The 21,741-nt window shown below is 32.2% G+C and overlaps 1 protein-coding gene across 3 annotated transcripts in view; it reads left to right on the top strand.

Moving 5' to 3' along the window:
- Positions 1-21,741, top strand: part of LOC128177253 (centrosomal protein of 70 kDa-like) — a 24,836-nt gene extending 3,095 nt beyond the window's left edge. For 2 of the 3 annotated variants that reach the window (XM_052843918.1, XM_052843901.1), the window contains exons 4-19: positions 1,127-1,253; positions 2,029-2,125; positions 2,705-2,866; positions 3,129-3,214; positions 3,734-3,802; positions 5,634-5,733; positions 6,135-6,223; positions 6,664-6,741; positions 7,776-7,887; positions 9,222-9,320; positions 10,276-10,431; positions 17,526-17,666; positions 18,161-18,332; positions 18,835-18,949; positions 19,512-19,591; positions 19,883-21,741. In XM_052843918.1, coding sequence (XP_052699878.1) covers positions 1,127-1,253; positions 2,029-2,125; positions 2,705-2,866; positions 3,129-3,214; positions 3,734-3,802; positions 5,634-5,733; positions 6,135-6,223; positions 6,664-6,741; positions 7,776-7,887; positions 9,222-9,320; positions 10,276-10,431; positions 17,526-17,666; positions 18,161-18,332; positions 18,835-18,949; positions 19,512-19,591; positions 19,883-19,944 — 1,745 coding nt within the window. In that variant the 3' untranslated portion in view covers positions 19,945-21,741. The remainder of the gene's footprint in view (positions 1-1,126; positions 1,254-2,028; positions 2,126-2,704; positions 2,867-3,128; positions 3,215-3,733; positions 3,803-5,633; positions 5,734-6,134; positions 6,224-6,663; positions 6,742-7,775; positions 7,888-9,221; positions 9,321-10,275; positions 10,432-17,525; positions 17,667-18,160; positions 18,333-18,834; positions 18,950-19,511; positions 19,592-19,882) is intronic. The other variant, XM_052843910.1, reaches the window with a different exon arrangement.

The following is a 21,741-nucleotide window of genomic DNA, read 5'->3' as shown; positions in this document are numbered from 1 at the left end:
TAATCAGTTAAAAAATCTTAAACCCCTGATCCCAATATTATGTACACTTAACTTAAAAAAAATCACCAGGTCCAGTCTGGCACTTGTACAAACAAATTTGTTTGTCTGGTCCAAAAGTTATGTGTCAAAGGAGGATTGTACAGACAGTTATTTCAAACACTGGTCAAATGCTCTGTATACAATTATGATGTCATATTTCATATGTAAAACAAGTTTTGTTTTTGGATATATCTGAACTGAATGAAAGTGATTCTGAGAATTTTTCTCTCTTCTTTCAATATACTTATTAATTTCAAATGTCCATGAATTAAAAATTTACTTCTTTATTCATTATCTTAAGGTACCTCACTACACCTTAAAATAGTTTCTCAAATCAGCAGAAATTTACTTGATTATGATAAAAAGAATGATGGATAAGAATTATATATATCAAAGAGGCAAGAAAATGTACAATTTTAGATAAAAAATGATATTTTCAAAAATGTCATTCAGTAAACATGAACAAAAGCCCCAGGTGGATTCGAACTCATTACCTGCGGTTCACAAGCCTGATACTTTAACCACTGAGCTATGACAATATACATCTGAATCGATTGATACAAACAGTTAAACAAAACATTTATATCGCCATCTTGTGACGTAGTATCTTAAAAAGTATAAGTCTCGGTGTAGTGAAGTACCGTAAAGGTTGGTTCCTCTTAATACCGGTAACGTTTTTTTGTGTTTGTGTGTGTGGCTTTTTTTTTTTAATCAAATGACGGCCAATATGGTGGTGCCCATCAGCTAGATTTTTTTTTAGCTGTTAATTCCCCTGATTAAACTTTCTCACTCATTTTCTTATACATAATTTCATGGACTTGTTACCATTATGCCTCATTTCGCAAGATGGGCTTTGCCAATTAACGTTTAGCTGCACTTTGTAATATGCAGTAGCAGATATTTTTATTAATTTTAAAAAAACATTGGATCTTCATAAATGATTTATAATTCACTCTTTTAAAAAAACTGACAATACATTTTTGAGTACTCATTATTTTTTATTTAAATGTTGTAATATGTCCTTTAGTAAAATTTGTTTCATTATTAAAAATTAAAATAAATGAAGGGAATTTCTTTTACATTTTAGGCAGAACTGTGTGCCTGGATTCAGCCATGAGTAAAGCACTACGAGACAATGTTCTCTCCCTTGTTGCAGACTGTGATCACAGACAGACTCTAATTCAGGACTTGATCATCACCAACAACAAACTCAAGTAAAGCTGTTAATTCAGATTGTTTTATAATTTTCAAATGATTATTTTGTTTGAGTTATGTCTCTTTTGCCTTTGATTTGGCAGTCAATGCCTGACCTTTTTAGATTCAGATTTGCAAAGGGGGATAACTCAACTCGATATTCAACTTACACAAACTCACAGTACCGGTAAATAAAAAATCAAGTTATTTCCCTGTAAAATATCCTGCCTATAAAACTACCAGATAATCAATGTGGGGATCCAGAGGGGAATTCAGGCTTTGGAACTACCCCTCTCCCCCCACTCCACCCTGGAAAATTAAAACTTCTGAAATCCATAAGGTAAAGGTATTTGAAATAGGTCTCAAACTGGACACACACCCTCCCCCCCCCCCCCCCAAAAAAAAAAAATTGTTAACAACCCTCATCCACCTCCCTTCGGGGAAAAATTTCTGAATCTGCACATGTAATCTATGTCACAGTATTTACCTGATCCAGTGGTGCATGAAAAAGATATTGATTTTTATTTCACCTTGGCAACAAATTTTTCTCTCAACAATGACATTACATTGTTAAAAATTTAAACTTGATTGATTTGTTTGGGATTTTCCTGGTAGGTCATATATTGTGTAATTTAGGAAAAAAAGGTTTAAAATGATATAATTTAAAAGTTTCAGCCAACCAATAGCTCATTATGACTAGAATTTAATTAATTCATATTTTAAAGAAGTTATGATTATTGGAATTTATACATGTTTTAAAAGTTATCTTTGTTACCTCAACTATGGACTTTACAGGGAGGATCTGGAAAAGCAGACTAATTTAACATCAAAGTATCATGGAAGAATGAAAGAATTGCAAGTGTTACTTGAAAGCTCAAGATCACGAGTGCAGGTGAATATAAAGAGTCTAATAATGAAATAATAATTCTTTTCTACTTTTATTGTTTGACTTCCAAAATGAGATATTTAAGTCATTGATGAGGGAGTCAGTTTGAATACCAGTATTTATTTATAGTACTGTCAGGCTTCAAGTAACCTTGACCTACCAAACTCTCAATCACTTCTGAAAAGTGTGTTCTAAACCAATCACTAATGATCTTTTAGGGTAAAGACTGAATAATATGATTATATATTGACATGCACATGTGTATTTGAATAATGAATTCCAGTAAATGTATTTTAAATTTTTTTTACATTATTGTATAGAACATTTTTTTTTATCTGTATATATTGGAGTGGTAATATGATAATTGATGAGATAAATTATATGAAAAGGACAAAAATAGCTGAATTTTGTATTTTTGAGTAAAAAGGGACTTTTTATAGAAGCTTTTCCACTTTAACATAGATAAGGAATATGTTTTATAAATTTTGAACTTGATTAAGAAATGGCAATACATTGATTAAGATAAAAAGAATTGTTTTTGGGCTGATTGATTTTGTATATTGATAAAAGGTATTATTTTTACAGGAGCTTGAGGAGGAGGAAGGGTCTATACTGGTGGAAGAGGAGAAACTGGTCAATACAAAGAAAGCGATGCATGCCAAATGTAAACAACTGACCCAGAGATGTCAAAGTCAGGAGAAGGAAATAGAGCGACTTAAAACCAAGCTCCAGAAAATGGCAGAGGAGGTACTGTTTATTGCTGTGTATACTTAATACGTGTATAAGTCAGTACCTTGTACAGTCAATCTTCGTTGTCTCAAACTAGATGGGATTGTTTAAAAACTTTGAGATATCCGAGTATTTGAGATATCGAGGGTTGAATACTTACAAAATAGGTAGTTGGGACTTGCAAATCGATTTGACATATTGATTTTATTCAAGATATCAGTGTTCAACTGTATTTTAAAAAGGGTCATTGTTAAAATGTGCCATTGATATCTCATTTCAGGAGGATAAGCGAGCAAACAGACAGAGTCAGGTGTTTCAGGAGTTCAAGAAGCGGACAGCTCGAGCTCACAGCGTGATGGATGAGAAGTAAGTGAGCCTACTCGAGTGCTGAGAATAGCTCAACAGTTTTTCTGTAACGTTTTCTCCCTCAAATCTCACACCCAAACTTATAAACCTTTCATTGCATTCATACTTAAAGCTTTTTTGGCAAGTATTGCGATTGAGTATCCCAGTGTCATGGGAGATATCAATTCAAATCTTTTCAAAAGAAATGAATTCACTGAATAATCACTGTTCTGGTAACAACATGAAATTTTATAATGAATTGTTAACTTGACACAAATTCTTCACAGAATACCTTAAAAGATATTACCTCGAAATTTTCATGGCTCTTCATGAAATATATTTTTAAACAAAAACTTCTTTTTTTGAAAAGATTTCTCTACTTTTGAAAGATTCCACTGAATACTTGATGAAGAAGATAAAAACAGATATTTTGATGTTGATTCATCGTTTGTTGTGTGCTTTACTCTAGAATGCAGATTTCTCCCTTCTAATCATTCATCATTTCATGCAGCTTAAAAAGCTTTGTTTTGTTCTTTTCAGGTTATTAGATATTATTGATGCATATGAAAAACAAGTACTAGGCTTACAAAAACAGATTGAATTTTATAAGTAAGCATCTTTATGTATATTTCCTATTCATTTTTATGATACTAAATGCAAGTATTAATATAGATCTACATGTATAATAGCCTTCTTTTGCCTGATGGAGATTTATTGGAAGATTTACAAAGTGTATTGGAAATGCAATTATTCCATTTTATATTACATTGTTCTAAACATGCACTGGTGCTAAGTAATGATATTGCAGACTCAATGGACCAAGAATTAAAATTGAGACATTGAGAATTGAGACATTAAAGGGGCATGAGTTGTGCCAATTCTGTGTTGTAAATAAATTCCATTTTTTAAAAGCGTTTGTGAAAGCCAATAGAAACTTTTACGTAATGTTCATAAATAACTATGAAAGTACATAAACAAACAATATTCAAGTGAAACTTTTACCACTGTATTACCTATGTAAACAAAAAACATGGCAACACCTTAGAATCAAACTGACAATAAAAATAACAATTCAACATCTGTTGTGAACTCTCCAGGTACATCCTACATTTGGCCTTTTTAGTTATTCACGATTACAAGACAATCCCAATATTACTCAGAGGTAAAAGCTAATACCTTGGTTAGTATTCAATCGAGCCTGTGGCCAGATTCCACTCTGACATTCTCCGATTGTTATGTCAATATAATTTGTCTCGCATTAGTCACCACTGTGTTAGTCACAGATTCTAAAGTCATCCAGCGGTTAATAACAGGAGCTTAGGACATTGAGCTAAGGTCAGGGTTATTCATTCTACCTTTCAGATTAAAGTTCAATATCTCATTATCCAGTTCATATCTATCAGCTTTCTTGTTGTGTATTTGTTGAGTCTAGAACTATTAGAGAAAAGAACTATATATGATAAGAGTTAAATTTGGCCCCCATAATTCAACATTTTTTAAAGTGTTTCGGGTACAATAAAATGTTATGTTATAATTTAGAAGAGTTGATATAAATTATATTTTTTACATATTTGTTTGATTTATTTGCACTCACTTGCAGTATATGACGTCAGAAGTGACGCTCTTTCTATAATTCAATCAAAATTAGTCGAAAATTGACATTTTTCTTATCTTTTTACGAATGGGAAATATAGAGCGCATGCTTGAACCAAGACAAATTTTTTGTCACTTATTAGACTTGGCTAGATACATCTATGATTATAATATTTTGTTGGTTCAAGCATGCGCTCTATGTTTCCTGAAAGAAAAACTGCTTGAAACCAAGCTTTTTTTTGCTAAAATGCAAAAATGGCGGCAAAAGGCTGTCTTTACAATGCCGTATTTCTAAATTGTGGGCACTTGAATCAAAATTAACATTAAGTTTAAACATCACATATATCTCTGTACAAAGAAACAAAGAATTACAGTAAAATAATGATATTCCTTTCAGGGGGCCATTTTAGGCTCATACCATATATAGTCCTTTACAGTTTGAGAATTTCCAATTTGTTGATTATAGTATATTGGATATTACTGAAAGGTGTGATGTGTCATCTTAGATACTCATTATGTACGTCATGTTTTCAAATTAGTTATGAAAACTGCTAATATGAATTTTAATAACATGATAATAGTAAAGGGTAACCTTTTCATAGAAAGAGAAATATTTCTTTGCAATTTTCAATCATGTATTCAAGAACATAATTTTTTTGTTTACCATATACATGTACAATTATTATATATTTGGTGGATTGATGCATTTAATATTCATGAACATTTATTCATTTATTTTCTTTCAATTGAAAATGTCAGCTTTATCTTTTTCTTGTCCAATCTTTTTCTTTATTTCTTTCTTTTTTTTTTTTTTTTAAAATATTGATTTCTAAAACAAACATTTTAGGTCAGCAGAGCTTGGTGAATCTCGTGATTTTGATGACGAGGACCAGTCAATTTTCTCCCTTCAGACAGAGCCCTCCAATAACATGAAATCTTTAGTCAGGGTGAGTCCAGCAAATGTTTTATTGTAAAATATGTCAGGTATCATCAGTGAACAAATACACATATTGATGTATATGTAATCAAATTTAGTTGTTAGTTATCACACACTCCTTTACTTTTGCTTATCCCATATGATAGAACTGTTACTGTTTCTGTAGGGTAAATTTTGTTTAATTTATTTGATAACCCCCCTTCTCTTTAACTATGAAAAAATGTAATGCATGTTATTGTTTATTTTGTTATAATTGTGTAAAGGTAGAGGTTTGCTAAATACAAATTCAGAGAGAGAGAGAGAGAGAGAGAGAGAGAGAGAGAGAGAGAGAGAGAGAGGAGAGAGAGAAAGGGCATTCAATTTCAATATGCATCATGGAATCAGACTTAAATGTTATCTTCATCATTATAGACTTATGAAAAGCAGTTAAGGAAAGCCCAAGACAAGATCAAGCAGCTGGAGAATGACAGGGAACTAATCAGACTAGATGCAGGTTCCAGGTAAGGCCACTTTATTTCATTGTGTTCATTGTCTTTCATTACTTATATATACTGTATACAGGGAAATGTGCACCCATTTTTATTTTCGCCCCTTATGCTATTGTTTTTAGCTGGCAAGTTTAGAAATAAGCTATCAAAGCCATTTTTAATGACTGTGCTAACTACATTTTTAATGACTGTGCTAACTAATACAGTATCTATTTCTAACTGTGTATGAGCAAATTTAAGGTGAGGCGAAACCGTTTGCAGGTGTAGAATGGCAAAAATAACAGGGGTGAAAATAAATTTGTCTACAGGGTAAACTGAGGCATGAAGTGCTACCTCTTCATCTATTCACATGATGATTGTTTTTATTTTTGTAACGTGTAAGTAAAATAATAATAGTTATACACAACAACAAAAATGAAAAAAGAGAAATTCTTATTCCACTGTTTCTTTAGACCTCAGTTACAAGACTACCGAGTGGCCCAACAAAGGATGAAAAAACTGGAAAAATTATTGGCTGTCCATAACATCAGGTTTGTAGTGGAATGAGAGAATCAAAATAAATTAGATTGTGATCATGAAAAACATTTGGATTTTGATTAAAAAATAATGTATGAGTTTTCGTGATTGTTGCAGAATGTCCCCGAGGTTGAGAAATGTTGTTTTGAAATATAAAAGCTGAGGCTTTTATGTTTCAAACAACATTTCGAGACCGAGGAGGTTATCCTGCAACATTCATAAAAACAAGAACTTTATTTCTATTCTACTAACAGCCCAGTATTTCTACAGATTGCTTCTTCTATAGGGAGACAATTTAAGTCATTTTGACGGTTCCGTGTAACCCGAACGGTTTTGTTAGTAATATTTACATGTGTATCGATCAAAGGAATCACATGCAGATGACAGACTTTTTCTTTGGATTTTTAATATATATTCTTCACTTATTTATTAAATGTCTTGGAATCATATTCCTAGTACAGTACTGTATTTTAAGGGCATTTTAATATGATTATTACTATTACACATTATATATTTTATGTAAAAACACACAGTGAAAATGTGCTAAGGAGGTCCTAGGAACAGCCACAATTGATCTCTTAAAAATAAACATTTGAGGCAATACACATCGTATTGACTGGAACTAACACGTGAAATTGACATGGTTTTAAATCTTTTTAAGGTTTGAAGTTGTACTTTCATGATCAGTGCGAGACAAATACGTATTTCTGATCTGATAATTTACTGATGACGTTAATGGTATAGTGGAGATCAATGTCCGTGGCATCTCTTGGATCTTTGCAATAACTGTAGCAGATTTATTGATAATTTAGGAAAAAAATACCAGCTTGTGAACTTGAGACATTTTCTTGCAGAATATTGCATATAGGCCATTATAGGGTACTCCATTTCTCTGGATAGGTATTGTTCACAAATTCAGGGTTGACAAATGGATTATGGATACAGTTTACTTAAAAGAAAACCCAGTGTGCTATGCTTTTTTATGTTTGAAATTTCAGGGGGTTGCAAGTGTATAAGATACTGAAATGCTTACTTTTGATGTTTGTAGCATACCTGGAGAAAAACCAAATAAAGATCCCTATAGACTGAAAAAGAAGTACAGTACCAAACTAGAGGACCTGGATTACCTCCCTTTAGATTTCTGCAGGCAGCACCTCAGGGTAAGAAGTAATACAGAGTTGGTTCTTGAACTTCTCAACTGTCAGTGAGCTCCCCTCTGAGAAGAGTGAGCTGTGTTTTTTGTCATTGAAAATTGACTGTTAATGGTAAGTTGCCTTAACTGACTCCCAGTGGCTCTCAGTGTGGAGTGTTGGATCCTGTCTGGCACATTATTTCAAACTTTGCAATGCATTTTAATCAAATTAAAGATGTGTCCCCAAGAATGCTTATGAACAGAACCCGTAAACCCCCTCCTTTAACATGGATGGGACTTTAGCATTAGCATTTAGCTTTTTTTAGCATTAAAGTCAGTCAAACTGATTTTCTCATTAAGGATTCTTGACAGCCCATGACTTCTCCTTTTTATGACAGTACATCACAACGTGGCAATTTTAACACACAGTTTATATCGCCAAATTTTGATGTCTATCTCTGTGACACAATGGGTACAGCTTCGATCTACCGACCCACTCGTCCAGAGTTCAAATACTGCAGGACCTTTTATTTTCAGAAATAGCTGTAGCATTAAAAAAGTTGATATTTTTCCCCCCAATTGAATTTTTTTCTGTCATTTTCAAGTCGAACATATGCTAGAAATTCATATCTTTTAGAAATATAGAATATTGAGCCTGTATGCAGAACTTTTCCCACGTGAAACTTTTATCAGTCTCATACACATACAATACTCTAATTAAATTTAGATTTTGATATACATGCATACTAGTACATAATATAATTTCTATATGGATTGCCAGTAAGTCTCATTGTATCTTTGCAGAATTCATTTTCAATAATTTTGTCAGTGTTGAAATTTTTATAAAATAGGATGGTGTATTTCCATTCATATCCTTTAGACCTCAGGGATGTGGCGGTTTGGTTACAATAATTGATCTCTAATCATTAGAGTTCCTTGTTAATGTCATTACATATATAATTACGAGTGATAGTGCACATCAGTACTGACTTAACGAAGTTTAAAAATCATTCATTGAGAGGTCTGACATGACAAGTATTTTCCTATCACCACCTTCTTTTAATGATTTTGTGGTTAATAACAAAGGTAATGACATGCCCTTGGGTAACAAGACGAAGGATGTGTGTCATTACGGAACAAGATTTTCTGGGGGGACAAAAATCAATGATGCATATTTATGAATTAAAGTACCTTTAGACATTTAAAAAAAATCGTCAGAAGTACACATTATTACCCTGCACAACTGCCGCAGGGCACGTTGATTTCAAATAATAAAACATTGACCTGCTATTTTCTAAAAATCGAGATTTCTTTTTTTTACAAATGTAATTATGGGCTGAACTTTGTATGATCTGTTTTCAGGACATATGCACCGAAACTGATGCAGAGGACCTTGAGGAAGTCATTCCTTTGTTACAGAAACAGAAAGAGTATCTCGAAACCTCTCAGAGATATGAGCAGGTACATTTGTGTATAGTCTCGTGTATCAAGATGGTGTATATTAAATCCATTGTTATCATTTAATGCTGTTACCTTAATATTATTCATTACTGGATAAATAATTTGATGTATGCAATAAGGTACATAGTTCTTCTTTCTGTACATTCTTGCTACATGCTTAGAAATAAGCTCTCTTGCAAGGGTTGCCCTTCAGTTTTCTGCTTATCTTACATAATTTGTGGAAATATTTATGGTTTTAGTTGCAATTATTATACCCTGCTCCGGAGGTTGGGGGTGTTGTTTTACCCTTGTGTGTCTGTCTGTCTGTCTGTGTGTCTGTTGTCTGTCTAACTAATTTTTTGTCAAAGATTTCCCAGTAACTATGATTCGCAGATGTTTGAAATTTTAAGGCACTCTTTTTTAGGCATGCCATATAATTGGAGTCATTTTTTAACAAATTTGATGTCAACTTCTTGTTAAATGTTGACTGCTTATTTTGTATATTCATATCAGAGTGGGGGTATCACTATACAGATGTCTTGTTCATTAAGTGCATGTTCATTAATCCTTAGGTGTAGATACAGGTGTTTAAAAACAGAGATCTTAAAATGACTGTCCAAATAATTATAAATATTTGGAGAGTCATTTTAAAATCTCTGAAGATATGAGAAGGGGAATAACTCAGTTTGAATAAATTTAAAAATGGACTTATTTTTCCTTTGAAAAAAAAAACGATGAAATTAAACACTTTTAGAAAAACAATGAAATTAAACACTTTAAGAGGAAGTTCAAGAATTAAACCCTTTCAATAATTATATGTATGTACCATATCCAGTTTATCAACATTACGGATAAAGGAGATGTGTAGCATTTGACACAATGTGTTGTAATAAATCAATTTTTTGCCTGATGTGGGCATGCTCAACAACAAAGAGTTTAATACATATATATCATACATATTTTGTCTTTCTCCTAGTTTTGCCGCTGTGTCCAAGATATATGCCAAGATGAGGAGGACCAGCAAGGGAGATTACTCAGTCCTTCCAAGAAGAAAAACGTTTTGACAGAGAAATCCCTTCAGAGAACAGTAGCCAAGCTTCAGTGTTGGAAACAAGACCAGGATAGCCTGCAGGTAATATTGGCTATTCCTACATGTGGGGTGGTGTACCAGTAATCTGTTGGGGTTTTAAAGCTGTTCTGAAGGACCAATGTAGCTGGGAGGACTTTTTATTAAATAGACTTTATAGCTGTCGGCAAAACTAATATAGAATACAGGAATATGTGTATTTATTTCTGTAAGCACTGTTTGCTATACATTTATTGAGAAAAGGACTTTAATGTATAATTTGCTATGAAGACTTTCAGTCTTATAATGTTCTAGTGTTCTAAGATAGAAGATATAAAGTATGCTATATACAAGGGTTGATCCAAAAGTAATGTCACACTATACACTGGGCTTCTCACTGGCGCTGTGTTGTATACCGGTAGAATGATACATCAAAATTTTCCTTATCAAAATTCAAATTCAAATTTTTTAATTTTCATTGAACTCTTAACAAGATATTGATGTTTATAGCATGATATATATGTGACTTTGCCGCGTCATGAATTTACAACTTCTTTTAAGGTTTGTATATATGAATAAATTATATGCTTAAAATTTTCAAAAATCCTAAAACAACACAATATTTTAAAACAGATATATTATAATTTTTTTCTAACTGTTTTGAAAAATTACGGACTGTTATCGTCCACTTCAGATATCTAACGAATGCCTTTTGTCTCTAGATCAAGGGATAAAAAGGCTGGACATGCGAATAGTGATACAATGCATTTTTTGCTTCGATGGATAGAAATCACTAGAAAATGTACTGAAATTGATATATCAACCTAAAATTGAGAGCGAGTGAACAGGGTACCTTTAACATGGCTCCAATACCTAATAAAGGCATAAGTCATGTTAATAAATAAATTAGATAGAAGACGCTCTGAAGGAAAATTAAAGCTGAGTTCTTATGTCAATGGCTATATTATAAAGCTACGTTCATGACTTCTTGAAAAGACCTTGACAAACTGATCGCGCATTACATAATCCAATATACTGCTCCATCAATTACAAAAAGATTAATTAGTTACTTTATGAAAAAAAATGTAACATATAGCATCGTGACAAATTTATATAGAGTCTTAAATTACAAAATTTTACCAGAGTGATAAAGATCTAGAGATCCTTATCCTTTACCTCACGCTCTACAGAATGTATTATCATCAGAAATTTTTATAATAATGCATTAAAATTTTCAGGTCTGAATTGAACTAGGTAGATATCTCAAAGCACAAATTTTTGTCACTTTATGCAGATTTTTCACGATTTTATCGCATTTGTGACATTACTTTTGGATCAACCCTCGTGCATGTATCTTAAGTAACTACTTGATCAGTAAAGAAATTACAGAAAAGAAATGGAATTTCTCTCATCTCTTACAGATGAAGAGTCAGATAATTTAATTGTTTTCTTCAAATGAGAATTGGAATCAGAAAATGAAAAAAAAAAAAAACCCTGAAAATTTGTTACTGCAGAAGCAGTGGAAGATCACTTACAGATTATATATTTCTTTCATGCTTTTTTTTACACTATACTTCATGGTTAAAATTGAATTAACAATTTCATGAAAATATCAGTAGACAGATTATTAACTAGGATCTCTAAGATTGAAGTTATCAAAAAATTCTGTTTGTAAAAAGATTTTCATTAAATACCTGATTGTAAATACTCTGTCATGCTGTAACAATTTTTATTGATAGCTCAATTTATAATCTGACTCTGAATATATATCAATACTTAGGATTGGCATCTAAGTTATTGAACAAACTTTTTCAAAAAAATGAAGTTAAACACAATTTGTTGTGTACTTGGAAAATTGATCAGTGTTTTAATGAAATAATTTTCAAATATTTTAAATGTTTGAGAAATTCATTGCTCGAAATGATGGGTACTGATAATGCATCAGTCAAACTATAGGCTAATGTGATACTCTTAAAGGGGCATGGTCACGATTTTGGTCAAATTTTATTTTTAGGGTCTTCCGTCTTCAGCGGAAGACCCTACTATTATTCTATTGTTTCTTTTTCACTTTTCTTATTATTCTTTTTATTCTTTTTTTGTCTTACAAATTTTGTGCAGGCGATTTCTCGAAGATGGCTCATTCGATTTTCTTCAAATTTTGAGGGTTGATGTGTCGGTATCTGAAGTTTGTACCGCCGATTCAATTTTTTGATAATCACTTCCGGTCGGAAGTTATCGTCCGTTTACGATTTTTAAAAGTCAATTTTGTCGGCTAGAGATCCAAAAAACGAATAAAGATATAGGGCTGAAATTTTCAGTGAAGATAGACATTCACTTTACCTGTTGCAACATGGTCATAAAAACGTCCACCGTCACTTCCGGTCGTCACCGGAAGGAAAGATAAAAAATCGGTTTTTTTAACTTTTTGCTTTTTATATATTTTTCTAACGGGTTGATAGAGACTCTTTTACTGATTAAGAATATGTAAAAAAAAAATAAAATCGATTGATGCGTTCCCGAGATATTAAGCATCAAATTCCTGAAGCGAGAGTCCGATTAGCTCATTCGTTAGAGTGGTGGACATGTGCCCAGGCGACCTGGGTTCAAGCCTTGGGTGCCGAAATTTTTTTTCCCTATTTTTTTGCGTTGATTAACAATTTAGTCTTAAAGGTGAAGGATTTTATCTCATTTACTCAAAAATTGGACGGAAGACCCACTCGTTGCTCGCAACGAGAACGATCTAGTTCTGTTTTTATTATTTACAATACTTAAGGAATGCATTTCTAATGATCAAATGAGTTTTGAGAGTCAATCGTAGAATTATAAGCAAGATACAGGGCTCACAGCTCTTTGTCATGTAAACAAGGCTCGTGCCCTTTTTTTGTTTACACATGTTAAATATACCAGTAAAAATCTTTTTCAAACTGATTTGTCTATCTTCTTATTCATTTTAAGCATAAATAAACAGTTCCTAACGTTTAACAGATTATTTTTGGTCTAAATATGTAATTTGCACTTCATCATTTAAAATGTAAACAAAGGCTTTGTTTACATAGCTAAGAGTTGTAAGCTCTGTTACTCGCTTATAACTCAACAAATGACACTCAAATTTTGGTTGTACATTAAAAATGACTTACTTAAGCATTGTAAACATTAAAATTGGAGAAATAATTTTTGACCAAAATCGTGACCATGCCCCTTTAATCATGACTTCAAAAATAGAACCCCCATTGACCTGTTGAGAAGTTATGCAGAAATGGAAGTTTTTGCTCTTTACCATGTTCTTAAAAGATATTTCTATAAATGTGAGGTTCTTTAATTGAATGTACACTTCATACCAGTATATATGAGAAAAAAGTTTCCCATCGTACTTACCGGTACTTACAGGTACCTGTAAGTTATCTCTTTGAAAAAATGAGTTTGCTACCTCCATTTCATGATGTTCTCATCTGCAATTAGCATAATGAAAAACACAGAGAAATGTTCTATTTTACAGTATTCCTTAACTCTTGACAAAGACAAAAGGGGCTAATTTTCTAATTGATTGCTATTTTTTATAATTTGGGGGACAGATTTTCATAGATTCCAAAATAATGGATGGTATTTAGAGTATTATGTGAGTTAGGGGTACCGTTACCCTTAAATTGCTTAGATGTTGAATCACTTGTTAAATCTAATGATTCTGTAGTACTAGAAATGGTAAATGATATATTGTAAGGGAACCTGTGTAAGTAAAGATTCATTTGCATGAAAAAATATAAACATTGTATAACTGTCCTTTCTAATGTACCATCTGCACTCATCTCAATTATTTCTAATGCCCTGCTTGTTTATTATGAAAAAATGATGAATGTGGTTATTGACTCCATCTGTAGTTCTTGGAAATTCTCTAATGATGATTAGAATCATCTCTGTCCTGACATATTAAGGAAGCCATTACATAAATCATATCGGGATCATAAATATGGAGCTTAAATTAAATCATTGTTTGCCCTTACTCTACAGACACTGATGATAAAATTTCATAATTTCATTCTGTACTGCATGTATCTTATTTTTTTTCTCACACCATATTTATTATCATCCCAAGTATTTAATGAGTACGTTACTGAAATTTGACCTGTTGCAATTTTTTTTTTTTTTTTTTTTTTTTATACAATTTGCTTACCAGTACAATAGTGTACTAAACTGTAAACTGGGACAAAATAGAGATAATAATTTTTTATTGACACTAAAAACCAGTTATCAAACAAGCTTTTTATAACTGAAGAATTTTTATTCAAAATCCATAATCATGTTGAAATATATATTTGCATAAAAATGTCCAAAAAAAGTTTTTTTATGATGCTTACACAATTAAATAATATTCAAAGCATCCAAAAAAAATTTATAAATTGTGTACATTCCTAGAGTTCTATTGCTAGCTCATGATAGTAAAAGTGTCAACTAACTGACAAACTTAATTATAAAAAGAAACAACATGGCTTTCACATAGCCATTGCGAAAGAAGAAGTGTGAATTATTTACTTAAAAATTAAAATATCTATAACATATTTCAAAAACTGTCAAACAATTTTAAAGAATTTTTTTTTCCATCCGAATAGGAATAAAGGTCAAAACCGATTAACCAAACATCAATTGAGTCACTCACGCAGTTACTCTCTGGCCATTATTATTCATGGCCTGTGCGTTTTGGCGACAAGTTGGTTTTCATTAAAAATTGAAATTCCCTTTCTCCGTGAATGATAAATGTCAGCTGACTACAGTACGCCTGTCTTGGGGACATGCTAATGTCTTCTCACAGGAATTTATATCAAAATATTCTGAGGTTAAAAAGTGATGGCTGTGATGAATGACCAACCTCTACCTTATAGAGGGACTGAATGCCAAGGCAACAACCTAATTTCTTTGAAAATTTAAACGGCAATACATCAGTAAAATGTCAGCGTTCTGGATGACATGCGTGGTACACTTTTTTCCGTCTTGCCGACAGGAGTTCATGACAATGTATTTTAGAATGAACAAATTAAAAGGACAATTTACATAAATGGTGTATTGTTTTAGTTCAAGCTGGGTCATTCACTTTTGATTACAATGGTAAAATAGATCTCCAAAAAGTGCACTACTTACTCCTTCCTTTTGAGTAATAAACAAAATAAATGTTGGTATGCCTGTGAATGTAATTAATTAATTAGTGATTACATAAATCCAATCAGGTTTAAAAGTTGTGTGTACTGATTTATAACCGTGTTCATGTGTATTCAGAATAATTTGGAGATCTAGTAGAAATAAAGCCATAATGGACAAAACATGACATTACAAAGCTATAAAAGAACAAAAAATGGCCTAATAGACTTTAATGAGAAAATAAAATGCCAGGAGAGCTGATATTTCCGGAACTGCTTCAAGACATTAATGTGCTCGTTGGAGTAAAGCTGGTTAAAATTCACCACCATGAATATAAAAGGTTCATTCATCATATGTCATTAAAGTCCATGCATCAAAATTTAATGAAAATTGTGTACTTTGGAAGGGCTTTGTTGATGAATAATGCATCTCTGCCATTCATTACCATTACATCATACATTATATCGGGCCTTTTTTTATACATATCATTTCCGGAGATTCATAGCTTGGAGCAAACATGATAATTATGTTTTAAAGCTAAGGTGGGAGTGTAATTAATTTCTAGATTTGGTGACAGTCCTTAGACCTAAATAAAGGCGAGGTTTCCTAATACAGGCTGGTATCAGTGACAGTCGAATCGGATACTTACTGATGATTTACGTCATCTATAGAATATCGAAAAGGTCACGGTTTACATTGTTAATGGCTCATAATATTGCTTTGTCACTGAAGTTTTGCATTTTTTATTTGACCTGAATTTCATTTACATTTGGTCTGACCCAAATTGATGATCTATGGAGATAATTTGGAAATGCATGAAATTTACATGTAATGTATTTCCCGTCAGGGTTATGGAATATGTTTGCATTAGAATGAGACCTTTAAGGTTATACTAGTATATATCAAAGTAACATTCTCAAGGTGAAATTACAGTGCATAGTTATATTTTATTTCGACCTGTTTATAATCCTGATCATCATTAATTTGCATATGATTATTAAAAAACAAAATATGTGATAAAATTAGCTTCAACTTAGAGAAAAACATAAGTTTTTTGTAATAGATTTTGCATAAAATAAGTAAATACATGTATTTTTTATGTGGGGAAATAAAGTTTCTATTGATAAGGTTCAAAAAGTTTTGCCACCTATTATAATTTCTAATTGCTTTAAATCCAAAAAATTTTGACTGTAATGTTTATTTTTCATGCAAATTTCATTCAGTGCTAAATATATCAAGTTAATTTTAATTTACAGAATGTTGAACTCATGTTTTAGCATGAGTGTGATGATCTATTAGACTTTGCAAACATAACATATATTTAGTAACTGGTAATAGTTTTAAATGTACAGTATATAAATAGTGCCTGTTTGGGAGGGTAACAGTTGAAATTGACACCCTGAGAAAACCATTGTCAACCAACGCGAAGCGGAGGTTGACAACGGTTTTCAAGGGGTGCCAATTTTAACTGTTTTCCTCCCAAACAGGCACTATTTATTTTATTATACTGAATGTCTTACTTTTAAAGAAAACTTTACTGCTTTTTATAGGAATGACGTGATTTTTAGAGTGAACCGTTCGCTCATAATTTACGCGCATGTAACAATTCGTAATGTTACCCGTTGCTAATTGTGTTGCTAACGCTGAGGGTAATGGAAAGGATTATCAACTGCGTCTAATCCAATCGGATTTCAGTATTTAACATGAAAGTATAACAATATTAATTACCAAATGCTAACAGATTGAGCAAGCTCTTGATTCAAGTCACTGTCTTAGATGTAGCAATATGTACATTGTGTTAAATAATATATACTTAATAAAATGTATCAACATTTGGGAGATATAGTGCAATTTTGAGACCTTTCATGTATCAGTAATAGATATTTCTCTCAAAATGTTTTCATAAATTGTGTTATTCACCTGTACGTCTTTATTCACCTGTATGTCGTTTTCCTCCCTTTCTTTATCTTGTAATGTGTATGTTGCTCTCAAAAGGTTTAACCAGTGCTTTAATCATGGAACCTATTTTTCAGGAGTTACAAATTTCCATAAACAGACTTGGTGAGAGAGTGGCCCCATGGCTGAAGATCCGCATGAGTGGTGATTCATCGATGACCCAGATTATTTCAGCGGTGGATAAGATAGTATATGATGATGGGATTATCAGGGAGAAGGTGCAGCATTAACTAAATTTATATCTGACATTTTTTATGGTTCCACACACTATTTGACTTCTAGTTTTATGATTGTTTAGTATGTAACAAAAATGTTTTTTTAAATGCATGAATTAAATTCTTTACCAAAAGATCATTTTTTCCCCATCTTGTCAGCTCAGTGGAAATTCACAAATGAATCATGTACAGGTCATGAGAGAATTTTGGTTTTGATAATTCTCATGTAAACTATTTTGTTCAAACATAGTATTTTCTTGCCCATTATTAGTACTGGGGTACATGTGTTGTATAAGAACATATTTTAAAATCTCTAAAGACTGAGAGACCTGAAATGTACTAAAGCCAACAATGATCTGTAATACATGTACCATTTGGAAAGCTAACGTCTGATTGACCCCCCCCCCCCCCCTTCTTCCCATTTCTATGTTTATCAGGTTGCATTTCATCCATGTGTTTTACAATTTCTTGAATTATTACTTACCTCTTTCATTCAGGATGGAAAGGAGCACCCATCCCGTACAGTTTTGGAGAACATCGTGCAGCACTTCCAGACTTTGTTCGATGTTCCGTCGGTGTCAGGGGTTTTTCCAAGAATGAATGACATCTACACAAAATTGGGGGAGGTCCACAACGTCCTAAATACTCTACGGAATCTGCTCGGACTTGGTAAGAGCATACATGTTAACCTCCAGTGGTGAAAAAGATGTAGATTTAGAACCAAGAGGCGGTAGCATTGTGCGTGGTCTTTTTCGCGTATATTTGATAGCACATATTTTTATGTACTAGCTTACATAAGTAGTAAGGGTTTCTGATAAGTACATGTAATTAACAATATCAACTACAATATAAAAGACTTTTGAAATTTAGAAATATCAACACATGCAATAAAAAAGTTTGCATGTATCAAAAAACTGCTAAGAGGAAACTAAGGTGGATCCAATTGTGTTAGGCAGGTCAAAAGTCTGGTTATAAATTAAAATTGAATTTGTTGTAAACTCTGTTAGGATTTTTTTTTTAAATAATTTGTAAAGTAAACATTATACATTTTTTTTTCTAAATTTCATGAATAATTTTCATGCCATTTCAGTCATCTATTGACTGACTCAGAGGAGTTTCCCTTGTGTGAATTTGTCTGATGCTACATGTTTTTTTTTACACTGTATGACAGAACGAGATGCCAAGTCCTCAGAGATAGTGGATGCTGTAGGCCATCTGTGTCAAACCTACAGGAACACTACCTCCAAACAGCTGAAGTCTCTACTACAGACCGAAGACCTTGAGGGGTAAGCACCAAATGTCAAGGACTAATTATTATGTCACTGTCATGTCGCACAACGACCAAGCAGCTCATGTAGTCCTGTAAGTCTACAGGACAGCCTTCCACCATTTCGCAGACAGTTATAAATGTCATTTGCTGGGTGGAGTCGTTTCGAATTACCATAAGTTGATCATGGCCATAAACTTGGCATGAAATATAAGAACTGGATAATGCTACATGATGTAGATGCTCATACATCAAAGCTCTATTGAATGTTATCATTGTTCTTTTATGTTCACATTAATGTTTGGAATATCAAAATAGTACTTGATGTATCTTTGGATTTACATATGCCCCACATGAAATTTAAAAAAAGTCGTGCTTTCGTCATTCAATGTTTAAATTGAGCATTGATTTTTAATTCATTTTTCCTTAGTTAAAGTAGATCAATAGAAGTTTTATACATGTACATGTATTGACAAAGAACAGCCCAGCATGAATTTGAAAATTGGATTATACATGTATTACTTTCACATTTATCAAAATACACTTTCATTTTTTTTATACCTTATATCCATGTGTTTCAGAGTTATACGACGTCTTGAGGAACACAGTGATTTCTTCCCAGCATTTCAAGAAATTGTCAGGAAACTGTTCGAGATTTTAGGTGATTTTTTTTAAATAATGAATGGAGTAAAAACCATCATATATACATTTGTATTATGAGTTTTCTTTTTATCTTTGAATTCCACCATTTTTAAAGATATTTAATTTTTTTGGTGATGGTATTGAAAATTTGTATGAGTGTTTTGAGGCCAGAAAATTAGCTTTTCATAAATATGGTTTTAATATAAACTATGATAATGTAGAATTTAGCATGCATGCTTTCCAGAACATATTTTTTAATGACAGGTGATACTGGTAGATGATATTCAACCAAAACCTTTCAATGTTTCAGATATTCAAAGAATGGACCAGATCATTCCAGCAGTGCGTGCCCTCAAACTGTTGGCAGGGTGAAGTGACGCAAAAATCTCTGTATTACATTTAGATTAGTTTTGTACAGTTTCATTGTCATACGAACTTCTGCTGCAATGACCGTGGTACTGGTTGACATTGGTTTACAACTCAAACCTGATGCATCCTGAAGATGATTGTGCCATGACTACATTGAACCTCAGGCTTCTTGTTCTAATACCGTGGAATCATCATTGTTTGGTGGGGACCAATGTTTGTGGCATTTGTGGGTAACCCTTGCCAACGAACCTATACACAATTATTTGTTTAATATTTATTAAAATTATCCCGATTGCACTACCAACGAAATTACGTCCCCACGGACCGGGAAAATTTTGGCTACCCACAAACATTGACCCTCACGAATAAAAATGATTTTACAGTAGTTGTCAATATTAGGCTGAATGTTTATACATATGTTTAGGTAGATTCTCTATTAATTTGAAGCTGAAATTATGATTTATTTGAATCAATTCTGAAAATTATCATGAGAATGTACATTTTCACTAAGCATCAAATTTGCTTAAATTATGTATGACCCATGCACAAGTGTAATGTCAGTACAAGTCAAGATCAGACAAAACGTTATTGTTCACAATACCTTACTGGTCAGTTTTTCGGAGATAAGATTTCACTAGAACATGTATCTCATGATCTTTGTTTCTCTTTAGATAATCATAGAGATATATTTAGTATTGAAAGCTATGTTTAAAGTGAAATTTATTGTTGTTTTTCATAAGTGTCAATTAAATGATTTCCTGATTTAACCAGCACTTGGAAAAGTACATTGTATTTATAAATACATGTATCAACACGTAGATTTGTGTTAATTTGAACTTTCGTCTGCCATATAGGATAGTAATAACAAGAAAATTATCAGTTTTGATAGAAAACATTTAATGACGAGCATAACATTGGATACTGTCAAATGTGGGGTAGATATTGACCAGTGTTTGGTATTATTATGCGTTATAAAACAATTAACAATATATGTGGAATTTCCATAACATTTAATTGTTTTTGTATTGTGGTTGGAATTTTATATCCAAACCCAAAAGGATGAAGGCTAATTACCAATATAAATCTTGGTTTCATGATTTGATAAAAATATTTATTTGTTTTAAAAGGGACAAAGAAACAATTTGAGCATGAAAAAATGAAATTTATTTTTCAGTTTTTAATGATTAATTTAGGTATTTCTAATGCTTGACCAAGATTTTAATGTAAAAGGAGGTTAAGTTTTAAGTCATCTTTGCTACCAGAGTGGACCGAAAAAGCCTTGGCTTGCATAGATGGAAAGATACTGAGCTCTTTATTATTTGTTTATACATATGCATGTAAAGAAAGCTTTCCTTATTACGTTTTGGTTTTACATATCATGTACTGTGAAGAAATTATGTTATCTTAAAAACAAATAACTTTTGACAATCAAGACAACCTGTTGTACAATGTTGCATGCCAGACAAAACAAGATTTGAATGAAAAATATAACATCTATGTAAACAAAAACAAGGCTTGAGCTTTATTTACAAACAATGAATTCCAACTCCATAACTCACTTGTAACTAAACTACATTCAGATTTCTGTGAAGCATTGGAAATGCCCAAGTTAATCATTATATGCAAAAAAAGTGATAAATAGAATATAACAATTGTGATCCCACATCTTGTGTATGCCCCTTTCAGAGGCAATGGGAACTTATGTGTAATTCTGTCTGGTTGTTAACCTATACATGTAGCTGTGATCAAATAGTTATTATGCAATTTTTTGTCAGAAAATATATCACTAACAAAAGAGAA

This window comes from Crassostrea angulata, chromosome 1 (assembly GCF_025612915.1).
Source record: "Crassostrea angulata isolate pt1a10 chromosome 1, ASM2561291v2, whole genome shotgun sequence".
NCBI lineage: Eukaryota > Metazoa > Mollusca > Bivalvia > Ostreida > Ostreidae > Magallana > Magallana angulata.
The sequence above is the reverse complement of the archived record's forward strand: the minus strand, read 5'-3'. Positions and strand labels throughout refer to the sequence as shown.